Source organism: Mus caroli, chromosome 19, assembly GCF_900094665.2.
Source record: "Mus caroli chromosome 19, CAROLI_EIJ_v1.1, whole genome shotgun sequence".
NCBI classification, from domain to species: Eukaryota; Metazoa; Chordata; class Mammalia; order Rodentia; family Muridae; genus Mus; species Mus caroli.
In genome coordinates, this window is record NC_034588.1 from 30,196,928 (window position 1) to 30,221,825 (window position 24,898).

Consider the following 24,898-nt stretch of genomic DNA (forward strand, 5'->3'; position numbering starts at 1 on the left):
AACAGAGCTCTTTGAAAAAGAGAGTCCCCAAAGAACCAGTGTCCCACACAACACACTGGGAACATGAGCTAATAATGATTCATAGTCAGAGTGTTGGCATCCTAAGTTGGGTCTGGTACACACTGGGGCTTCCTTCCTTTGCCTAAAGGGAAAGTTGATTCTGGCTGAGGTTTTCTGCACTGACTGCCTGTTTCTGACATGTGACAAATGAGTAGGCCCTGACCTTTATCTGGTTTGGGTTACTGCATCTTCTGTCTCTGGAGACTTATTAACAGACTGCATTTGTTGTCTCAATGCTGGTAAATTTTGTGTATCTTTTGTACATTTACATTTTCTACCCTGACAAAACACAAACACACCCTCCGTTATTTGTGTGTGTGTTACGGTACTAGTTTTTTGTTTTTTTAACTTTTTAGATGTTCTTTTTTATTATTAGATATTTTCTTCATTTATACTTCAAATGCCATCCTGAAAATCCCCTATACCCTCCACCCACCCTGCTCCCCAGCCCTCCCACTCTTGCTTCCTGGCCTTGGTATTCCCCTGTACTGGGGCATAAAATCTTCCCAAGACCAAGGGCCTCTTCTCCCAATAATGGCCTACTAGGCCATCTTCTGCTACATATGCAGCTAGAGACACGAGCTCTGGGGGTACTGGTTAGTTCATACTCTTGTTCCACCTATAGGGTTGCAGACCCCTTCAGCTCTTTGGGTGCTTTCTCTAGCTTCTCCATTGGGGGCCCTGTGTTCCATCGAATAGATGACTGTGAGCATCCAGTTCTGTGTTTGCCAGGCACTGGCATTGTCTCACAAGATATAGCTATATCAGGGTCCTGTCAGCAAAATCTTTCTGGCATATGCAATAATGTCTGGATTTGGTGGCTGTTTATGGGATGGATCCCCAGGTGGGGCAGTCTCTGGATGGTCCTTCCTTCCATCTCAGCTTCCTTCTCATCTCAGTCTCTGTGACTCCCTCCATGGGTATTTTGTTCCCCAGTCTAAGGAGGAGCAAAGTATCTACACTTTAGTATTCCTTCTTCTTGAGTTTCATGTGTTTTGCAAATTGTATCTTGGGTATTCTAAATTTCTAAGCTAATATATACTTATCAGTGAGTGCATGTCATGTGAGTTCTTTTGTGATTGGGTTACCTCACTCAGGATGATATCCTCCAGATACATCCATTTGCCTAAGAATTTCATAAGTTCATTGTTTTTAATAGCTGAATAGTACTCCATTGTGTAAATGTACCACATTTTCTGTATCCATTCCTCTGTTGAGGGACATCTGCATTCTTTCCAGCTTCTGGCTATTATAAATAAGGTTGCTATAAACATAGTGGAGCATGTGTCCTTATTACAAGTTGGAACATCTTTTGTGTATATGCCCAGGAGAGGTATTGCTGGATCCTCTGGTAGTACTATGTCCAATTTTCTGAGGAACGGTACTAGTTTTTGATTCCAGAAAATAACCCAAAATGGGGTGGAGATACAGAAACCACAACATGTATCTTGCTTGCCCAATTAGATGTCACTATTGCTAAAATACAGGGAATTGCTTTATAAATGCATTAATATTGTGTTAAGTTAGCTTGACACACTTAGTACTGTTGACTCTGGTAGAATAATAAAACTACTTATTTGAAGGCAGTAAGATTTTATGTTAAAAGTTACCACTTCAGGTAGTACACAAGTTAATGCGTGCACAATAGGTTAATTTCCATAGAATTGACAAAGGAATGTAGGTATTCCTTGGTGGCTTGAAACACAACAAAACACGATTTCTGACTCATCTGGCTCCTCAGTTTAAAAATTGTATGGTTGTTGATATTAAGAGAAATTTAAATATCTATTATTAAAAAATTGACAGCCTTGAGAAATTCTTGATCTTATGTTTCACCTTTTCAGATCCATTTAGTTTTATAAATTTTTACTTCAGTTTTGTGGGGGTGCTTTCCCACGCCCTCCCACCTCATTTGTAGAGAAAATTTAGTCTGCTCAGGGATAGGAATATTTCTTTCTTTCTTGTCTGACTAGGACTATTTCTTTCTTACTTGTCTGACTTTCTTGGTAGAAAACATCACGGTGTCCTATGCATGCAATCCAGCTTTTTACTCTAACCTCATCCAGAGAAATTAAAATCTATCCAAAAGGTTAAAAATGTTTGTATTAAGTTTACTGATTTTTTTTTTTGCCATTCTCAAAAGTGTCATGTAGTTTTATGGTCCTTAAATGGTAATTTGAATATATGTGATTCTTTTCTTTTTATGATAAATTTAGAATTTTACCTCCTACATAAGATGTAACTCTGATAGAAGATAGTGGGAAGTGTGGAGGGTCACACAGTCACCAGGTGCCTTCTTCCTTTCTCTGTAACAATACTTTCCTTTGTTCAGGCAGCATTCCTGCTCATGGCTAACAGGACTGTGACCCCAGCTCCAGGAGTATATTTGATGTAGATTTGTGATAATCCCACCCACCTTGGATTCATGATACTCTCACTTGCCTAACTAGTGGCTAGTTTGGGATTAATCCAGGTAGCAATTCAGGTCTGATATGCATATATGAGAATTAGCAGATTAAAGAATTATTATATAGAGCCTCTGGAAGGATCAGTCAGTGGTGGTTCTTTTGAACTGTGTTGCTAGGCTTTAATGTGCTTCGATCCCTGGAACTAACTAACTAGATAGATAGATAGATAGATAGATAGATAGATAGATAGATAGATAGATAGATAGATAGAAAGATGGGAGTGAGACCTTAAGGAGATTCTGTAGTTCTCATAAATGGAGGTTTTTCAGTTTTCTAGCCTGAGAACCCCACTATCCAGGCATTGGCTGAGCTGGTTCCTGGTGATGGCGAGCTTCCTGATATACAGTACCTGCTATTTTTCTACAACCCTGTCATACAGTTCCCTTGTTATATGAAAGTAGCAATTAGAGAGAAGGGAAGCTTTTCTCATTTGTTTGTATAAGGCTGTTGTCCTATTGGGCTAAGATGCCACCCTTAGGACTCCATGTAATCATTATGACCTGAACTAAATCTCCAAATATCATCTCATTGGGATGAGCATTTTGTGACAGGGCGTGCTGTTCGTCAATTTCACTGGTCTGAGAAGTGCCTGGGAGGTTAGTGTAGATCCTGCGCATGTGTCTGGGAGGTTAGTGTAGATCCTGCGCATGTGCCTGGGAGGTTAGTGTAGATCCTGCGCATGTGCCTGGGAGGTTAGTGTAGATCCTGCGCATGTGTCTGGGAGGTTAGTGTAGATCCTGCGCATGTGTCTGGGAGGTTAGTGTAGATCCTGGGCCTGTGTCTGAGGGGATTCTGCCAGAGACTAATTACTGAGTGGCGGGATGCCTAATAGGATGAAAAAATGAGACGTAAAAGAGGAGGGACAAAAAAGCCAGCCTATTCCTTATGTTAACATCTTGTTCTCTATGAGGTGGATAATTTTGTTCTACCATCCACTCTTTAAAAAACTTTGAGACAAAGTATCAGGTATCTATATGAAATTTTCATCCACATTGTGCTTTGCTTGACCCTCTGTTCTGTCCCTGACTGCTCTTTTTTTCACTGTGCCTTCTTGTCCCTGGTAATTCCCACTTTCATGTCTCACATATTATATGTCTCCTTCTTAAATCCTGTTTTGTTTTGTTTTGTTTTTCTCTCCCATAGTTCCCTCTTTAGTTTTGTGTAGATATAAAAATGGGAAGATAGGTTGGGTATGGCAGCAGAGCCTGTAATTCCAGCACTCAGGAAGCAGACAGGCAGATATCTATGGAGTTCCAGGCTAGCTTGGTCTACATAGTGAGTTCTGGGATATCTAGGGTTACATAGTGAGACTCTTGTCTCTAAACGTGTGTGCACATCTGTATCTATGTATAGATATCATATATCATAACATATGAGAGAACATATGTTATGACAGTCAGCCTCCTTGGAAGTTGAACCCTTGGGTATTTGTCATAGTAATAAAAATACTGATCAGCATAGCGTTTATTCTATGAATTTTTCTTCATTTTATTTTGTGCTAGGGATTTAACCTAGAGCTTTGCCTGTATCTGACAAATGCTCTACCACTGAGAGGCACTCTATGTTTCCAACATATCAATCTAAGAAATAGATCAATTTTTCATAGAGGATTATTAAATGACCTCATGTTGTTTAAACATGCCTATTTTTTCTGTTATGTATAGCTAAATATATATATTATATATATAAATAGTAGATATATATAATATATAAATAGTAGATATCCTATCTTACGAAGGTACACCCCCAAAGATGTCTTATTCATGGTATATAACTTGAGAGGATCAGGGATTATTTTCATTTCCTCAGAACAAAGCAGCTGTAGAGTTGTGACGATCACATGTAACAGCTAATGTCCATAGCTGTTACAGGGCATTTCATGAGCTGCTGATTGTATATAGATGTGGTATCATGTTAACATAAGCAGCACGGCCCTTGGGGAGTTTTAAGTTATAAAAGAAACATTTTTCTTAGATTGTGTGCTCTGATAGAAAAAGCAGCCTAGGCCTATCATAAAATTCTGGCAAGCCAAGAGACATTAGTCGGTGATTTTATCAGGCAAGACTTCTAACTAATGGACTGATGAAAGCATCGCTGTGCAGTGAAGCACCATAACAAACTCCACAGCAATTCCTCTTGCGAGTTTTGTCATCTTAGATCATTGCAGTTTATTTATAAAAAGCATTACCCTAGGCATCACCAAAATCTCACAGCTACGAATGCACACTCATGTTTCTTTTCTAAAATGAATCAGTTACCTTTTCTTGTGACTCAATCTTTCTTCCTTCCTCCTTCTTTCTCTCTCTCCCTTCCTTCATTTCTTACTTAATTTCTTTTACTCTTTCTTTTTCCTCTTTTCCTCTTTTCCTCTTTTCCTCCCTCCCTCCCTCCCTCCCTCCCTCCCTCTGTTCCTTCCTTCTAAAGGTCAGGTTGGCTGCTTCTGCCTCTAAAACACATGGGTTTGTAAATCAAACTTAAGTTTTAAAACTGTTTTCTACCAAAAGGTAAAGTGTAGAGTTTACTGAACCCTAGGATATTCTCATGAAACATTTGCCAGCCACTTTAATCATAATCAATTTTGCTCATTTAAAAAAATGAAATATGCACAGACATCAAAATAATATGGATGTGATAGATTTAATAGCATGGTAAAATTCACTTTTTAATCTAGCCAGGGATTCTTAGCAGTTAATAAATTAAAAAACAGACAAACAAATACCCCAAAGGAATCTCACTAAAAAACAATGAGAAAAACATTTGCGTATACATCAATCCAAATTAATGTAATAGAGCATAGGTCACTTTGAAATCTTAAACTTTCAGACACTATTTTTATGAACTCAATAATACAATCCCCATGATGGATGATTGTCTAAGAAACCTTTCTGGTTGCACTGTGTATTTCATAACTGAGCAAATGAGACAGTAAGTTTTATCCCCCGTGGCTTGGAGTTAAACACTTGTCTGCTCACCATGGGAACACTCTAACACCATTTTCCTCAACCTACACCCACCACCGCTCCTATGTTTAAGGGAAATCATGAGAGTACTAACCTATATTGCGCTTCTTATTATCAATGGAGATGAAGCATATGCAGGGGTGACTGCTGAGGTAGCGACAGGACCAAGGGACACCAATCTTCATGCCTACTTCATAAAAGAGGCCCAGAGCATAGCGAGAGGAGTAGCTCACAGATTTCAGTTGCTCCCTCTGGCGTTCACTAATTACTGTGGAAGAAAAATCAAAAAACAACCTCAAAACTATCATCTTTCCTTTTAGTCATCAAATGCAAAGCTCCTTTAAACAAGTCCCAACTGTCTATAGCATTCCCGTGCTACTCGCTATGAAACCTGAAAGGGAATGTGACATGCTCTCTGCTCTAGTTTCTTTCCAGAATGTATGTGTATGTTGGCACAGTTGCTTTCAGTAAACTGAAGAGTCGAGTCCATTAGACTACCTACCGATCGAGTCTCTCAAACTCTGGCTCTTAGTTGATGCTCTAGCCTCACATCCCTTTAGCTGTCACAGGCTGTCTGCTACCATTGTGGATTTTGTTTACTCTCCATTTAACTGTGTTGAATGCTTTTGCTAATTATCAGCATGAAGTTTCACACGATTATAGCCACAGTCTTATAAGGTTGAGTATTATTTCCATGTCATAGGTGAGTGGACTGATTCTTCACCTCTTATGGCCCCGTCAATATTTCTATGCCATTTGATTTGCCTGTCTGTCATCTTTCTATTGTTGCACAGTAGTAGATTTTAGGCAGACAGCCACGGCTCAGTCATCAGTATGAATGGACAGCCCCTGCTACATCACCTCAGCAAGTCCCAGCAAGGTTTATGGATCACACTAAGGAAGCAGACTACTTGGAAAAGACCCACGCAGTGAGAAAGATCCCTGTCTAAAGGAGCTTCTTATTATCAAGGGTCTTAGGTCAGCCCTCAGAGAAGTGGCTTTAGAAGTAAAAAGAGGTGGGAAGAATATTCAATACATTATTGAAGCACAAAGCAGTCCCACATGTCAGTAAAAACTACAAATATTGTTAGAGTCATAGTTGGCCAAACATTTTTAGAATTAGTGTTGAATTTCATCAAAGTCTTGGTAAGATACATGTTATATATTTTTATTTTTTATTGGATATCTTATTTATTTACATTTCAAATGTAATCCCCTTTCCTCCTTTCCCCCTCCACAAACCTCTATCCTATCCTCACTCCCCCTCCTTCTATGAGGGTGCTTCCCCACCGACCCACCCATCCACTTCCCTCTCTCTGCCCTCACATTCCCCTACACTGGGGGCATCGGGCCTTCACAGAACCAAGGGCCTCCCCTCCCACTGATGCCAGATAAGGCTATCCTCTGCTACATATGCTGGAGCCATGTGTACTCTTTGGTTGGTAGTTTAGTCCCTGGGAGCTTTAGGGGGTCTGGTTGGTTGATATTGTTGTATATTTTTCAATATTCTTATTTCACATTTCCAGAAAACTACAAATTGGAGAGGTTTAATCATGGGGACTCGTCTCGGTGAAGCTAGAATTCTCACTGTTAGACATGGACACGTTGTCATCTCAATCACCCTGGTAATGGAGTTCCAGAATGAACTCAGACACTGACTTTTCTCAGGCATTGAGGATTATTTTACACTCAGAAGGAAATGCTATCACTCTCTCCAGGCATCACTGTCTGCCTTTTTAGGAAGCTTTACCTCCTTAATAAACAAATGCCCATCTGACATTAGCCCCATTACATTAAAAAAAATGAAGGGCCTCAGTTCTATTAATTTAATGCACTTTTCAAGTTATGGCTTGATACTGAGTTATGCTTACTGCTTTCTGAAAGAGAAGAGGTGAGAGCTGAAATTCAAGAAATTAAGCTCATTTTCCCAAATTGTCCATTTGTGGAATTAAAGCCACAACCAAACAATCTTTAAATTAAGAAAACTGAAAACAAAGCAATCAACAAACCAAACAAAGTCGTGAGCTACTGAGTACACAGGAAGGCTTGAACTGCTTTCTTTCAAATCTAAAACTAAAGGGTCAAGTAGGTCGACAGCCAAATTGGATCTCACCTCCACCATATTTGTACATTTAGCGAAAGTTTAAACAAACTGTCAAGTGGTAAATCCCTTTGGGTAGCCCTTTGAGAAGGTAATTGGTATCTACAGAGAAAAAGCAACTAACCGTAAACACCTTGTCTGATGGGGGTGGGAGGTGAGGCTTCTGACTGAAACGATCTAATTCTCAACAGACTCACTCATCAAAAACGTCAGCTTTAGGATGGGAAGATTCTGATTTTTGAAATACAGGTCAGACCTAAAAACAGCCCTGTTTTGCTTGAAAGAAATTTCTTGGGCTAAAGCAATTAACTTTGAAGGATTTCAGTTATGTAGGTAAATGTGTACATATATTCCAGAAAGGAAAATAATAATTATCAAGTGTCAAGGTATAGAAAAAAGATACATGAAGCCTAGGAGTGGTGGTGCACACCTTTAATCCTAGAACCCTGGAGGCAGAGGCAGGCAGATAACTGAGTTTGAGGCCATTGTAATCTACATAGTAAGTTTCAGGACACCTTAGGGTTACATAATGAGGCCCTGTCTCATTATGGGGGAAAAAAAAGACCCACAGCCATAAAGCAAGCAAGGCTCAAATGAAAGTACATAATCTGTATAGTCACCTTTTACTTGAATGCTACCATCCGCCCACCAGCCTCATCTAATAGTGAGTGAACGGGATTGCACAATACCTTTACTTAGTACAATATGCACCTTAATATTACATAATCTTCAATTAATCTATCATTTTATATATGTATACATGATATATATGTATGCATGTAAATTATAAGAGACGATTTATGATTATCACGGGAGTAAAACTTCTAAAGGGTGAGGAGAAGAGAATTCATTAATTAGGGACCTGTTCCTACTGTGTGACACTTGCATCTGTGTCTTCATGCACATTTGTGCACATGTGGGTTGGCAGGAAAGGAGAGGAGGAGAGGACAAGAACAGAAGACTTGGGCTGTACATCTGAGTAACATTAAGTAATTGAATTTTCTTAGTTTCCTACTGTGACTCAGGCCTCTAGTTCTGAACTCTATTTTCAAGGGCAGATACTACGTATTCTTCCTGTTTTCTGGTTTTGGTGACAAAATATTCATCCATCAGGGTTGCTTACTGTATGTCAGGTTCTCATAACTGACCTGAAGGACTTAAAGCAGACAGAGGAAGCAGGCTTTCTCATTTCACTCTCATTACTGGCAGAGAGGCAAATTCTAAATTGCAGAGTCACTTTATTTAGAATCTATTTAGAGAGCAAGAAGTAGAGAAAATAAAGCAGTTTCAGGGGGTACTTTACAGGTTAGGACCGTGTGGCTGTTTTATGTCACCTGACAGAAATATGTCTCCTCCAAGGATTTGATTTTGATTCCCACTGGAAGCTACTGCTGCTTTGTCAGTCTAAGACACACATGACTTGCTCTCTGTTATAATAACTGTAAGTTTGGGTACAGGAGAAGACTATAGGCATGTAAGAATGAAATCGGACTAAATGGCTATTACAATTATTACAACAATCTTTGATTTTCTATAACAACAGAGGACACCATAAACTTCCATTTTAGCTAGAATATATATGTCTATACATCTAATATATATGACATATGCATCTAACATATATGATATTGCATGTTCATTCATGTAAGCATATATATATATATATATATATATATATATATATATTTAGACACAAATACATACACTTGATCTTAGCCAAAAGGCCGAGAAGCGATACATACATACATACATACATACATACATACATACAAATATATAAATAAAACTCTGAGCATTCATTCATTTGGACTGAGATCTTCAAGTAGGCCCTAACATTTTCATTTGGGTGTCTGCCTTTTTCTTTACTCTGTAGTAGTTCCTTACATGAATGCTCTGGGTAAGAATCTGGAAGTGGAAGGCAAAGGCTTTCTCCCCAGACGCTTTCACCCCTTTACTCTTTTAATAAACAGTGTGGTTTTGTGTAAAGATTTTCTAAAAATTTATCTTTTTTTTCAATGATAGCAGTTTTATGTCTCTGGTTATAAGCCTTTACCTAGCATCCTACTTCAAGGTCATGAAACATGAAAATAAAATACTCTGGGATTTTTTTTTTTGAAGATTTTAATGAGTTACTGTTCATGAGGTTTGGATATTGTGTTGGAGGTGAAGTCTGATATGGTTACTACTACCGGCTTGGGAAGTTGCCACAAGGGAAGGAGATCAATTCAAGGATATGGAGAATGCTACTTCATTTTATATATCCTAATTAAAGAAGCAATTGCTTTATTATTAAATAATCACAACATAAAATTAATAACTAGATTATACATAGTGTGAGGTAAGAACTATATCTCATGGGCTTTGAATGTCCAGGATCTGTGACTTGTTCTTATGTGGGCATTATTGACTATCAGTGAAGACATTCCCATGTTAGAATTGGTAATTTCGTAAGAATATAGTATGAAACAAATTACTATGTTGTCAGTATCCTGAGAAACAACAATTACTGTTTTCATAATACTATTCCTTTCTTTCTTCCTAGCTTGGACCTTGGGCAAAACTGTATTAAGTATGTGCTTGTCTTGTCTCCTCTAGGAAGGCAGTCAAGCAATGTACGATAATGTTCTCCTTTCATGAGTAGCAGAGATTAACATCTTAAGATCAAATTCATGGGCTATGCAACATGCTAGGTGAAAGTGTCTTGTAGTTCATGATGTGTGCCCTGTTTTGCATGGGATTGGTTCTGTTCCCTACTGTTGTCTTCTTCACCTGGTATTGACATTTTGGGCATGCTAAAGAATACCGTGATGCTGATAACAAAGCACCTATCCTCACGTCTACTGTGTGTTCATTCCTAATACTGTAGTCAATAGCAACATTGTTCATGCCAACATTTGCTTAAGCCTCAACTTTCTACCACAAGTTCATTGCATGAAGCTAATTACAGAGCACTGCTTCTTCCTGGTTTGCCACTATATAGCTCATGTGCAATGGAAGTTAGGAGGGCAACTTGTAACTGATCAGATCAAGGGAAACTGCCCTTGATTTACTTATTGTTTTTACTTTTATGTTGAATTCAAGAGAAAGCTCATGCACTGTACTGATTTAACTCCTAAGACCAGGCCTTCCAGCTCTGTGGATACACAAAGATAAAGCTATCTTAGCCAGAATAGCTGTTCTTGCTGCACTTAAAAGGGATGTAGGAATAGAACCAAAAGACCAAGTCTTTATAAATAGTCCCTACAGGAAGCTAGTATGGAGCTTGACAATTTACCATTTGAGAGTCATTCCTTTTGTGTGATAGTGTCATCACAGAAGTGGTCTTCTTTCACTCCACCTGGAACAAATTGAGTGTGCACTTGGACTCCATAGGCATGGCTGTCGTTAAGCCTGGAAGCACAGTTTCAGAAGTACTTCTGGCAAGCAATAAATCTAGAGTTTATTGATGACAGACTTCAGCAGTTATAGCTATGTAGGAGTTCCCTGGGGAAATATGTCTTTTATCCTGAGAGGCATCTCTGGAGCCAGAAAAATCTGGGTCTGAATTTGGTTCTGACATCTGTATGACCTTACTCAAGTTACTTAATCTCCCTCAGCATCTGCTTGCTTGTAAAATGAGAATAATAATAGTCCCTGCCTTAAAGGGCTCTTAAAACATGAGATTAGATGATAGAAAGTACTTAACACAATACCTAGTAAATAAAAGAGAACTGCAAAAAATACAATAGGATTGATTTTTAAAAGGCTTTTGAGCTATCTCTGAGCATATATATCTTTTGTGTTTGTATGTAATTATGTATCTGTTCACACACACACACACACACACACACACACACACACACACACACACAGACACACACACAACCATGAGTCCTTCACTTGCTAACCATATGCTCTACCACTGAGTTACACTTCAGCCTGGACACATCAGGACAGTATAACACTAACAATACCCTCTGACTTTGTGTCTCATAGCACAAGATAAAAACAAAACAAGAGAACACTTAGTGGATCATTATGCAAACTAAAGTGTTTTATTTAGAGGGAAGGTGTGTATTTTTGAAACCCTAATGCAAATTGTGATTTTTTTTTTCAGAAAGAAATCTGTTTTAGAAGGTTGAAGATTGAGCCATTTGTCTTTGGAAATGAACAAAATCCTGCATTTTGGATAATTTTCCTATCACCAAGGATAGTTTCAAACTAGTGACCCACCTTATTAGGCTTCTTAAGGGCTGGTGTTATAGACATGTATCACTAAACTTGGATACTTTTCTTAATGTTAATTCTAACCCAGAATTAAATATACATGTCATTAAAATGAATTTTTCTATGATCACTTGATGTATTTTGTTGAAAATTTTAGTATTAAGCTATTTTTATACTAACCTACTACTACACAAATAAAAACAATTAGTATGTAAGTTATCTGTAGTTAATATGCATAGATTTCTTTTAAGTTTATGGGATGCATTTCAGAAGCATTGGTGTTCAAGGGAGATAAAGTTCCCATTGAGCAGGAATTGATCTTCATACTTCCTAGATATGGGATCCTAACAGTCAGTACATTACATAGAAGGAACTATTTTATTAGCAGAATATCACTTAATTGATCACAACTTCATCTTAGTTTGCTCCTAGTGGAGGTGCAGATAATCGAGGCAGATTTTAGGAGCAAGTTTTTAGGCTTTTGTGGTTGAACAGGTGACCCTTTCCACACTGGGTGGATTCTACTTTAAAGACCTTGGCACTGGGAAGGCCCAGTGAGCCATTGTGTCCCTCGTGCATGGTGAATAAGTTCTCTGTTTTCTCCCCAGACTTCAGGGAGAGGTGATTTTTGTGTCTTTGTTTCTTTTTTCTTATTTTTCTTTTTCTGACTCCCACCTATGTAATTATAAAGAACATTCTGCCAGATAAAAAGATATTTACATTTCTGGATCCTGGTAATCTTCTATGACCTCTATGCCTCTCTTCTCCCTTCCCCAATGACCAAAGTCAGAGTCTTCAGCCTTGCAGATGCAACGGGCTCCTCAAGAAGCCTTATGATTTACAACCACTGTACTGCAAACTCGTCCCTCACTCTTCTCTATCTGAAGGTTCCTTAAAGCTGAAAGGACATTTGATTGTTTCTATAGCAACAAGCTCTAACCACGCCATTATGAAAAGAACTAGCACTTTCAGCTGCAGAAACTGTTTTCTGATATGATGAAGGGTTAGTTAATTTAAGCATTGTTTACTGCAAGCCCACTATGTGCTATGTCGGGCACTATAAATATCTCTCCACTAAACATTTACTAGAGTGGAGGACAGATTTTAGACAAAGATATAAACTAGTTTCATTCTAGTTACTGACAACTTCATCCTCAGGAATTTTCATTTGGGGGTTTCAGAATCTAAATGCAGTTGGCTTTCTGGTTCTCCTTTTAGAACATATATTGTAAGTCAGCAAACCACAGTGAAGTGACTGGAAGTTCCCTTATTTCTTTCCGTGCATTCTAAACTTTTTAGACCATTATGCCATCATTCTTTCTGCAGGAAAAGTGCTGAGAATATGAAAATACAGCATTGTGTCTGCTGTTATAGAAAATGCCACAGAATATCATGCATATTTTACAGTCATTCTTCCTAGCCTAGCCACTTAATTACTTCAGGCCATGCATTTATGAACAGTATAGTTGTTCTAAAATTCACAACAATAAAAAATTTTATTACATGTCACCTCTTATTTTAATACAGATATTATATATATATATTTATGTATATATGGGCAGGGTCACTTCGTACTGAGACTTACGAGAATTAATATTCAAATTCAAAGCTTTCACAGTTTTGGAAATCATAAAACATTGTTTGCCAGGACCTGGAGTCTGTGGTATTGAGACAAAATGTCAGAATCTGCTGGAATGAGCTACTCAAAAAAAATGTTCGTTTTGGATTTTGCAGACCCACAAGCTGCTTTTCTATTTACAAAATAACCTACCCACAATGCTTAGCTAAAGCCAAACCAAATAAACTGAGATAGGGTACAAAAGTTATATGTGGCACTGGCCTTCATTTAATGTAATCTCATAGGATTTTATTTGTGATTTAATAATTATACTTTGATAAATAACACATTTTTCTTTTTTTTACTGTTGCTATTTTATTTTATTTTTGATTTTTTCTTTTATTAGACATTTTCTTTATATACATTTCAAATTTCAAATGTTATCCCAAAAGTTCCCTATACGCTCCCCCCTACCCTGTTCCCCTACCCACCCACTCCTGCTTCTTGGCCCTGGCATTTCCCTGTACTGGGGTATATAAAGTTTGCAATACCTAGGGGCCTCTCTTCCCAGTGATGGCTGACTAGGCCATCTTCTGCTACATATGCAGCTAGAGACACGAGCTCCGGGGGTACTGGCTAGTTCATATTGTTGTTCCACCTATAGGGTTGCAGACCCCTTCAGCTCTTTGGGTGCTTTCTCTAGCTTCTCCATTGGGGGCCCTGTGTACCATCTTATAGATGACTGTGAGCATCCACTTCTGTATTTGGCAGGCACTGGCATAGCCTCATATGAGACAGCCCTTACCAGGGTCATCAAAATCTTGCTGGCATATGCAATAGTGTCTGGGTTTGGTGGCTGATTATGGGATGGATCCCTGGGTGGGGTAGTCTCTGGATAGTCTATCCTTTCGTCTTAGCTCCAAACTTTGTTTCTGTAACTCCTTTCATGGGTGTTTTGTTCCCTATACTAAGGAGGAACAAAGTATCCACCCATTGGTCTTCCCTCTTCTTGATTTTCTTGTGTTTTGCAAATTGTATCTTGGGTGTTCTATGTTTCTCGGCTAATATCCACTTATCAGTGAGTGCATATCTAATGACTTCTTTTGTGATTGGGTTACCTCACTAAGGATGATATCCTCTAGATACATCCATTTGTCCAAGAATTTCATAAATCCATTGTTTTTAATAGCTGAGTAGTACTCCATTGTGAAAATGTACCACATTTTCTGTATCCATTCTTCTGTTGTGGGACATCTGGGTTCTTTCCAGCTTCTTGATATTATAAATAAGGCTGCTGTGAACATAGTGGAGCATGTGTTCTTATTACCGGTTGGAACTTCTGGGTATATGCCCAGGAGAGGCATTGCTGGACCGTCCAGTAGTATTAATAACACATTTTTCAATTTGATGAAAAGCACAATTATTTTTGGATTTCAGATCAGCACTTTCTTTTCACTTTTTTAAAAGAACATTATTAATACACACTAGGGGATATTATTAATTTTTTGTACTTTTTGTTTTGCTTCCCTTTTATCCATGATATTGAACTGTAAATATGTACTGTAAGGTTTTGATTGTCTTCCTCCATTTCACATTGAGGGGAATGATTCCAGATTGCTATTTAAACAGAATGTGCCAAGTAAGTAATCATTTTATAGTCTGAGTTCATGAGGTCAGGAATACTTGGGGTGAAAATTAATTTATACTCTGGTTTCCCACTTAGTAACCATTTCACTGTGCAAGCTTCCTTTTTGCATAAAGATTCATGTGCAAAGGAGAAAATCTGAGTGTGATCCCATAAAAATGTTACCTTCTGTTCCAAGTGAAACAGACTGAGAAACCGAGTGACAGAGCACAGTCAATGTCTCTGTGCCGAACTTAAGGTAGGATTTGTAAACCTAGTGTTTGTATTCCATTAGCAATTTCAAGTTCATAACCTTTTATGACTGTCAAAGGCAGTTGGCAGGAAGAACAGATCTGCCTTTTCCTCAAGCATGGCTGGAAAACCCTGCACTTTTATTTGTTCACTAGGGGTCCCACCCTCAGCTTTATTTCAATAACATCAGGTGCCAAACTCAGAGCGAGGTTATGAAACTCACAGAGCAGACCATAGTGCGATTCAACTGTGTGAAATATATGCAAATCTCCTGCTATATACTATGTAACTAACTATAAAGTGGGCATGATAGGAATACCATTAGGACAGTAGGCAAGCACAAATTCACTCATATTTACAATATGATTATTGGCTTTGGTAAATAACATAAAATCGAGGAATTTTCTTTTGTGAAAATAGAAACTGTTTTAATAGATTTGGTAAGAATACTGTCACTTCTCATATAAATAAATCTCAATATTAATCATCACTAAAAGTCATTCATGGGAGGAAATTTTGGATATTGGAAAATCCTATTTAAGTAAAACATCTTTTTGACTTTTTAAGATCAGAGAAGGTTCCCGCCCCTTCCCACCCAACACCCATACCTTTGTAATTCTCTTCCACCTTTCTTGTCCATCTCCCAGTTGAAGACAGCATAAGTACAGAAAAAAAAAAAACCAAACCTGCTACAGTGTGCTCATTAACACCTCTCATATTGAAAAGCCAGCTGAATCAAGGACCGGGGACTTATTTGTTCTTATTTGGATGTGAGATTAGGTTGCTATTAAGACACAATGAGAAAAGTTAGTAATTGTTTCATATACTAATAAACTGAACGTTTTTCTACAATTTATATCACATTTATTTTTATTAAATAGTAAATACCAAATATTTGTTAAGTATTTATGCATAAGATTTATTATTATATAAAATTTATACTATTTATTTATTATGTGATTTATTATTATTTTCCAAAATGGTATTTTTTATTGTATAATCCTAAGGATTATTTTAAAATCAGAAAATTTGCATTTTGTGATGTTTTATTGTCCTGTATTCACTGTAGATAGTGAGGAGTTTCATAAAGATATTTTCGTGGACATATACCATGTTTTTAAACCATCTTTCCTACCCCATCCTCTTCTTGTTCCCTTCCCCAGTATTTCCATTCACTCTCTCAGACAAGCTCACTTTGATATTCATGTCATATGTATACCTACATATGTGTGTGTGTGTGTGTGTGTGTGTGTGTGTGTGTGCGTGTGTGTGTGCGCGTGGTGTATGGGAGTAAATATGAGATATTTTTCTTAGTCTTATTTTACTTAATGTGATAATTTCCACGTTTACTCACTGTATTACAGACAATATAATTTCACTTTTCTTTATGGCTGGATAAAACTCTACGGAGTATATATTTCTAAAATTTATTTGTCCATTAATTTTTGGACAGACCCTTACACTGATGCTATAACTTTGTAACTATGAATCATGTAGCGATAACACAGATGTACAAGTTTCTGTTAGATTTGGGGTCCATTGAGTGTATGCCCAGGAGTGGTGTAGACTAGCCATATAGTAGCTCAATTTTTTGTGTACTGAGAATTTCCATGCTGATTTTCAGAGTAGCTGATTTAATTTACAACCTCTCCAGCAGCGCAATATGTGATCCCACCTCCCATCTCCACATCCTTTCCAGCATTTATTGCTATTCCTTTCTTAATATATGGTTACTGTGACTGGGTTGAATGGACTCTCAATGGTATTTTAATTTTTATTTCCCTGTTGACTAAGGATGTTGTTAATTGTGGTTTTTTTTTTTTTTTGAGAACTGTTCATTCTATTAGCCCATATGCTGATGTGATTGTTTGATTTGATATTTAATTATTAAGTTCTTTATATATTATAGTTTTTAATCCTCTGTAAGATAAACACTTAGAAAAACTTTCCCCATTATCTTTCCACTCAATAAATGATTTCTCTGTTGTGCAGAAGCTTTCCAATTTCATGTAATCTCTTTAGTCAATGCTGCTTCATTTGTAAGCTACTGGAATCCTATTCAGAAAATACTGGCTCACACCTACATCTTTTGTGTTTTCCATGTTTTTCCCTTTGCAAGTTTCATCGTTTTAGGTTCTCTAGTAAGGCTTTTAATCTATTGGAAATTAGTTTTACACAAGTGAGAGATACAGATCTGGTTTAATTTTTGTAGAGGTGGGTATCCATTTCCTAGGTCTATTTGTTGAGGAGTCTCTCTTTTTTCCAATGTATCCCCTTGACATCGTTCTCACAAATCAGGGAGCTGCAGTTGTGTGGATTTACTACAGAGTGCTTTGTGCCACAGCAGTAAGTTATATTTCTATTTATTGCCAACACCATGCGATTTGAAGTTGTTATTGCTATAACATATAAGCTTAAACCAGGCACGGTGATACTTCCAGCACTGGTTTTTGCTGAGGTTGCTTTGGCTATCCAGTGTTTTTATGCTTCTATATGACTTTTATGATTTTCATCTATTTCTGTGAAAACTTGGAACAGATTCATTATGTAGATGCTTTCCAATAAGGTAGCCATTTGTGCAGTATGATTTCTCCTGATTCATGAGCAAGGAGCATGAAGGTCTTTGGATCTTCCAGTATCTTCTTCAACTTCTTTCTTGAAGGTTTTAAATGCCATTTATAGAGCCGTTCACTTCCTTGATTAGGTTTATTTCAAGAAATTGTGATTATTAATTGTTTGAAGCTACTCTGATTGAGATTTTAGTAGGTTTGTTATATACAGCCTTTATTATATTAAAGTATGTTCCTTTGATTCCTATTTCTTTTTTGTTTTTTATCATGAAGGGATGTTGGATTTTGCAAACGTCCTCTTGTACATTTGTGGGTAGATTCATGTGAGTACTGTCTTTGACCCATGCACTGGACTTTCCTCGCAATTCTGAAACTAAGCCAACCTGATCATAATCTTTTAATGTAATGTTAAGTTTGATTTGCCTATCTGTTTTTGCAGCCATTTTCATGTCAGTTGAAAAAAATATTGTTCTATAATTGTTCTTTTCTTCTTTCTTTCCTTTTCTTCTTCCCCCTCCTTCCTTCCTTCTTTCTTTCCTTCCTTTCCTGGTTTTGCTAGCAGGGTAATACTGGAAGAAATAGGTTTAGTAGCTTCCCTTTCTGTTCTCTTTTAAGAAACAGTGTGAGAAGCACTGGTCTTAGTTTGTAAAGATCTAATAGAACTTTGTAATGAACCAATCTCAGCGTGAACTTATTCATTTATTTATTTACCTCTATTTTTATTAATGCTTCAATTTCATTGCTGGTTATAGACCTATTTGTTTATATCCTCTTGGTTTGGTTTTGATAGCTGACACATATTTAAATATGGATCTATTTTTTCTAGATTTTTAAAATTTATTGCAACATAAGTCTTCAAATTAGCCATAATGATCTTCAGAATTTCAAAGGTATCTTTTGGAATGTCTTTCTTTTTGTCTCTAACCTCATTGGTTTGAGTATTTTCTCCCTTTCAGCTTAGCTAAGGATTTGCCAACTTGTTTATCTTTTGAAAGAGCCAACTCTTTGGGTTTTTTTTTTTGACTATGTTGTTTTTGTTTCTCTTGCACTGATTATGGCTCTAATCATTGTTGTTTTCTTTCATCTCGAGGCTGGGTTTGGCTTAAGACCTATTTGCAGTCTCTCTACTTTGCTAATGATATTTGTAGCCATAAATTTCCTCCTTCGATTTTTTTTTTTCAGTTTATCTCCTAGGTTCTGTTATAGTACATTATCATTCACATTTAATTCTTGAAAATTTTAATTGTCCCTCTTGATTTCTTTGATTTATTCATTGCTCAATAGCATGGTGGTCATGCACCATACATTTATGTATTTTTCCCAAGATTTTCTTGCTGTTAATTTCTAATTATAGTCCATTATGATCAGATAAAGCTTAGAAGTAGAGGCAATGATGTTAGCTTTTGTTGTACTTGTTAAGACTTGCGTTGTCATCTAAAATATGCTCTATTTTGGAAAAATGTTCCATAGGCTGATGAGGAAAAGATATAGTCCTTGTATAGAATATTCTGTAGATGCCTCCTAAATATATTTGATTTATTGTATCATTTAACTTTGATGTTTCTCTTGACATCTTTTGGTCTAGATGACATTTCTATTTGTAGTATGATATGGTGAAATCACTATTGATGTGTTGATGTTAATGTGCCTTTCCACTCAGTATTACTCATTTTATGAAGCTGTTCGGCATGAGTTGATGCTCTATGTGAATGTTTTGGGTTATATCTTCTTGATGGATGGTTTGAAGTGTAATATGTCAGCTGTTAATATGACTGCATCATTATCTGTGTCTGCTTGGTATGACGTGTTTCAGAGGAGATGCACAGATTGACTGTGGGCTGGAGTGTCTGCTCAGGTCTCAGCAATGGCCACCATCCCCTTAGGAGTTTTCCAGCCCTTGGCATGCAAGGTATGTCACTTCAGGGGACTTGTACCAGGCCAGCCTCTGTTTCCAAAGTGTGCTGGATGGTCCCTTTTTTCCCCATGAGGATTCCAACATCCAAGGATCTGATGTAGTGCTCCCCTGAGTCATGTTTACCTTTGGAGCTAGATCTTTTGATCTTCCTAGAGCTTAGACTGTGTCCTTTGCCTTAGCATGAATATTCTTCCAGTTTTAGCTTGGTTAGCCCCCATCCTGGTGTTCCTGTGGTTCTCGGAGTCTACTGCTTTTAGAGGCTGAGGTGGAGCTTTGGAGTCTTGAGACATAGTTGTGACAGTATTTTGTACATTTTACAGCAGAGCAGTTTTAACTAGAACGTCCCTCGTGGGATTTGATCCCTGTGGCAGTACCACAGGATGGTGGCTTTGGGTAAATTTTCAGATCTGTCTCCTGTAGCTTGTTGCTTTAGTGTTGAAAATTCTATTTTTGCAGCCTTTGCTTCTGGTCGGATGTTGGGGACCCTCTCCCTTCCCAGCTACTTCTGCTCAGTGGGGCAGCTTATTTATTGTCTGCTATGTCTCTTACGATCTCTTGTTGTGAGGCTCTGGTTTTATGCCGTCTCTCACAGTGTTTTCTGTGATGCTCTGCTGCTGCTGTTCTATGCTTCTCACCTCCTTCTGAAGTTGCAAATTGGATGTTTTTTGTCTGGATTTACAGAAACACATGAAGGGGCTGGTTGCTACTACTCCATGATTGTTAGCAATTAAAACAGTCAAGTTTAACAACATTTTGACCAGAAAGAAGTTCTTTTCAGATTGTATTTTTTATAGTTAAAAATGATGCTGTTTTTATACTGTTTCTGTTATTTTCAACTTCTTTCTTCCTCCTCCTCTCTATCAAGAAATGAACAAATTGAAAAGAACTATGACTCTTGTATATGATAAATAATTTATAGTTATTTAATTTCCCAAATGGCTCCAACAATAATGCCTGTGTACCTTCGTTTCTCAAGATTAACTCTAACATCCTCTTTGCCAAGAGGCATGGACTGTATAGCCCTTTGCTTTGGACCCAGAAAGGTTTATGATTAAGGCAAAACTGACAATTTGTGACTTTTAAGCTAGATCATAAAAGAAAAGATGACACAACTTAGGCCCAGTTCTCTTGAGAGATTCAATTTTGGAACCCAGCCATGGTGTTCTGGAGACTCTCCAGCCATTTGCAGAGGCAAACATGGGTTTTTGGACAAGACCTCCAGCCTACACCACCATCAAACCACAACCTTGTGAGTGAAGATGCCTCAGTATGACTTCAGAACTTTTTGGCTGTCGTTTGGCTTTTGAGTCTTTCCAGCTGAGGTTTTAGACACTGAAGTCTCAAGTGTCAAGAGACAAGCTGTTCATCGCATAATGTGTCCAGTGTCCTGAGCCGCTGAGTTCTTGACCTGGTACAGTGATTGCTTTGGTATTAAGGTTGGATGGTGTACCGCACTGCAATAAACAGGGAAATGGTCTCCTCTATGCTTCCTGACAATTTGGATTTCTTCTGTATACTGTGTATTAATAAGCTCAACCTATTTGACTGGTCACTCTTGTCTCATTCTCATATACTCTTTAATCGATCCTTTTGGTACATATTGCTGTAAACATATTGAACCTGTTGCTCACTAGGAGAGAGAAGTCTCATGCTATTCTGTAACACACTGAGTGTGTAGTGAAAGCATCACTTTACATCCATCATATCAGAGAAGATGGGTGAACTTCAGGTGGTATGCACAGTTGACTGTGAATGACTGTTAACATTTGAGATGTAGAATATTAAGTTCTAGCTCTGTTAAAAATGTTGGAGATAGCTTTAGTACTGGTTTAACAACACTCATCACATTATTTCCATTACACTGGTAAGCAACAGCCCAAACCTTTTAAAAGGTAACATCATCCCTTTTTTGTGGATTTTAGCCACAGAAAAAAGCGAAAATGATCCTGTAACTAAAATAATTTTCTGAATAGCTATTTATTTCTTAAGCAATGAGAGCTATATACTGGTAGTTAATAAATTAAATTGTGTTTGATTATAGATGTTGAAGAAATTATCCAGAGGAAAGAAAATTATTTAATACTATTAGCTCTTTGGCACAATAATTGGTAGAAAATCCAAGAATATTGGAAGCAGCATCAAGTGTAAGCTAACATTTCAGGCAAGGGGCTGTGAGTGGTTACCTTGCCTCTGGATGCGTTGAGAGGTGGAACTAATACAGTAGTTATCATTTAGTTGAAGAATCAACCCTGCACTTGAAATGACTTAAGAATTAGCCTCTATGAACAAGCTGTATTTTAAAACTACAGGTGATAATATTTTCAGAAAAGTTATGAGGACATTAATTACAAATAACCCAAAGGAGAACTGTCAACAAAGAGTTGTAAAAACACCTGTTTCAAAGTAGAAAAAAAATATTAGTTGTAAAAATTTAAATAGCTTGTGAAAATGTACGGCTCTCCAAACCTATGACTATCTGCTGTGTTATTCATTAGCAGGTGTTCTGTGGGAAATATTTGGACTGAGCATATTTTACTGAAGCAGTGTTGCTGATGGGGAGAGTCTTTCGCCTTTGATGCTTTAAACAGCATCAGATCCATGTTGGTTTTTTTTTTTTTTTTCTTTCAGAACAGAATCTGAATGTTTTTCTTTTCTACCACATAGCAGGCCGATTGCTAAGCTATGGTAATAAATTATTATGATTTTTTTCTTTTTAGTTTGGGGCCAAGACTAAATTTGTTTTGAATGAGACAGACTACCACCTTATAACTGCACATTAAATAGTTTCAAAACTGAACTTTCTTACAGACTTGATAATGGTTTTTAATGAACTCAACCTAAAGTTACAAGGAAGAAAATGGCACTTCAGTGTAATTGATACTTCAGCCAAGTCAACACTAATGTTTTTGACACAGTGTCAAGCTATTTTCCCTATTTCTTGCTCTGACAGAAGTTGAAATAAGAAGCAAGATCTCAGTTTCCACACAGAGGTCCAGGGGCTCTGTTTTCTGAGCTGAGACTACAGACCCAGCTGCATACTTCATGGACCTCGATGCAAGTCAAGTACAATTTTCATATTTCAAAACTGATTCAACTGCACCAGGAGTGCTCCGACCTACTCTTCGGCTGGAAGAGGCAAATGTTAGGGCACACCAAAGGCAAAGCAGGAGAAGCAGTGAATGGGATTCTGTAAGCACTGTCTGAGCAGGGAGTGTGCTCAATAAAAATCAGATGCTCATGACAAACATTAGTAGATTGTAGCCAATCTTAAGCCCAGAATATTCTTTGACGGCTCTCATTGTCAAAGGTGTTAGTTTTTTTACTACCATGGCAATATATCTGAGAGAGCCAGGAGGAGGAGCTTTCCGTGCATCACAACATCACAACATCACAACATCAAGGGTTTCAGTCCACTTCACTGGGTTCATTGCTTTGGGGCCTTTGTGCACTGAAGCAGAGCATCACACAGTGAGTATGCTGAAACAAAGCGTCTCGCATGGCAGATAAGAAGCAGAGAGAAAGCTGAAGCCAGAGCGAGATACAACCTTCAGAACAGTGCTTCTCAACCTTCCTAATGCTGCAAATATTTAATGCAGTTCCTCATGTTGTGGTGACCCCCTAACCATGTGAATTATTTTCACTGCTACTTCATAGCTGTAATTTTGCTATTGTTATGAATCGTAATGTAACTACCTGATAATGCAGGATACCTGATATGTGAGCCACATGAAAGTGTCTTTCAACCCCCAAAGGGGTCAGGACTCACAGGTAGAAAACCACTGTCTCAGAGTACAACTACCTTCACAGTACCAGTTCTGTAAAACTAGGACTAGTCAGTCCACTGGTGATGTTGACACTTCCTGATCCAATCACTCCTCAAGGCAGCACTATATGGAGACTAAGCCTTCATCAGAAAGGCATTTGGAACTATTTTATATCCAAACTATAATACCCAGTAGAAGATCATTTCCAAAACCACTATCTCAGTCTTTGTTGAGTGCTCACCATGTGGCCAGCTCTTCCTCTATATGAGAGAAGCTTTCATATATAATTGCCCATTTATAATTATCTAGTAGAACATGGAAGTTCAGAGTCTTTCCCAAAGTTGTACACTGATAAGTCAATCAACTTCCACTCAAATATGGACTTCTTAGCTGCCAAGTATAGGATGTGTGGCTTTCAATAAATGTCTTGACACCTAGGAGCCATGGCTTTTTAATCTGTCAGTTGGAAATTCCAATCACAGTTACAGATGTTCCTACAGCCTCAGTACCACTTAAGAGACCACATGGCCACATCATATACATCACAACATATAGCATGCAGAGAACACTTAGAGCTACTCTAGGGCAGAGCAATCAGAAGTACCTTGGAGGTGCACTTACACAGAAGACAAACATAGTAGCTTAGTCCAAGCTGAGGGAAAACAGTCCCAATCCAGCTGGCAAGTTGTGTCCTTCACTTATGAACCATGAGCCATTTGTTATAAAAGAGAATGAATGAATTCTAACATGAATTCACCACTAAAGCCACATTTAAACAGGACTGATGCTGTGGACTAGGTAACTGAGTCAACAGCTTAGCCTCATTTTCACTTGGCTTTGGTACTCGCTAACTGTATGACCTTGGTCAAGTCACATACTCTTTCTGAGCCCAGCAACCTTATCCATAAAATGTGGGCTCTAAGTAGCATATCACACAGAATGTTATGATGATTAAAAAGACCACTCAGCCTAAGCTGATGCATACCTTTAATCCCAGTACTTGGGAGGCAGAGGCAAACAGATCTCTGTGAGTTCGAGGTCAAGCTGACAAATTCCAGGACAGCCAAGGTTACACAGAGACTACGCTCCTCCAAAAAGACCATTCATTGGGCAGGAGAGAAGGCTCAGTAGGTAAAGTCAATGGCTGTTTCAGAGGACCTACCTTCTATTCCCAGTCCTGACTGAACCTCTTACAACCACCCAACTCCTGTTCCAAGGGATCTGATGCCCTCCTCGGGCCCCGGCAGGCACCAGACACATACATGCTGCACAGGCATACATACAGGCAAGTCATACACATAAAATGAAATATTAAAAAAAATTACATGCCCCCAATGGAGGAGCTAGAGAAAGTACCCAAGGAGCTAAAGGGATCTGCAACCCTATAGGTGGAACAACATTATGAACTAACCAGTACCCC

At 38.0% G+C, this 24,898-nt stretch overlaps 1 protein-coding gene and 1 pseudogene across 1 annotated transcript in view; both read right to left on the reverse strand.

The window, feature by feature from the left end:
- Positions 1–24,898, reverse strand: part of Rnls (renalase, FAD dependent amine oxidase) — a 247,279-nt gene that overhangs the window by 59,473 nt on the left and 162,908 nt on the right. Inside the window, exon 5 of the mRNA XM_021151942.2 lies at positions 5,583–5,756. Within this exon, the coding sequence (XP_021007601.1) occupies positions 5,583–5,756 (174 nt within the window). The remainder of the gene's footprint in view (positions 1–5,582; positions 5,757–24,898) is intronic.
- LOC115030044 lies at positions 9,220–9,325 on the reverse strand (annotated as a pseudogene).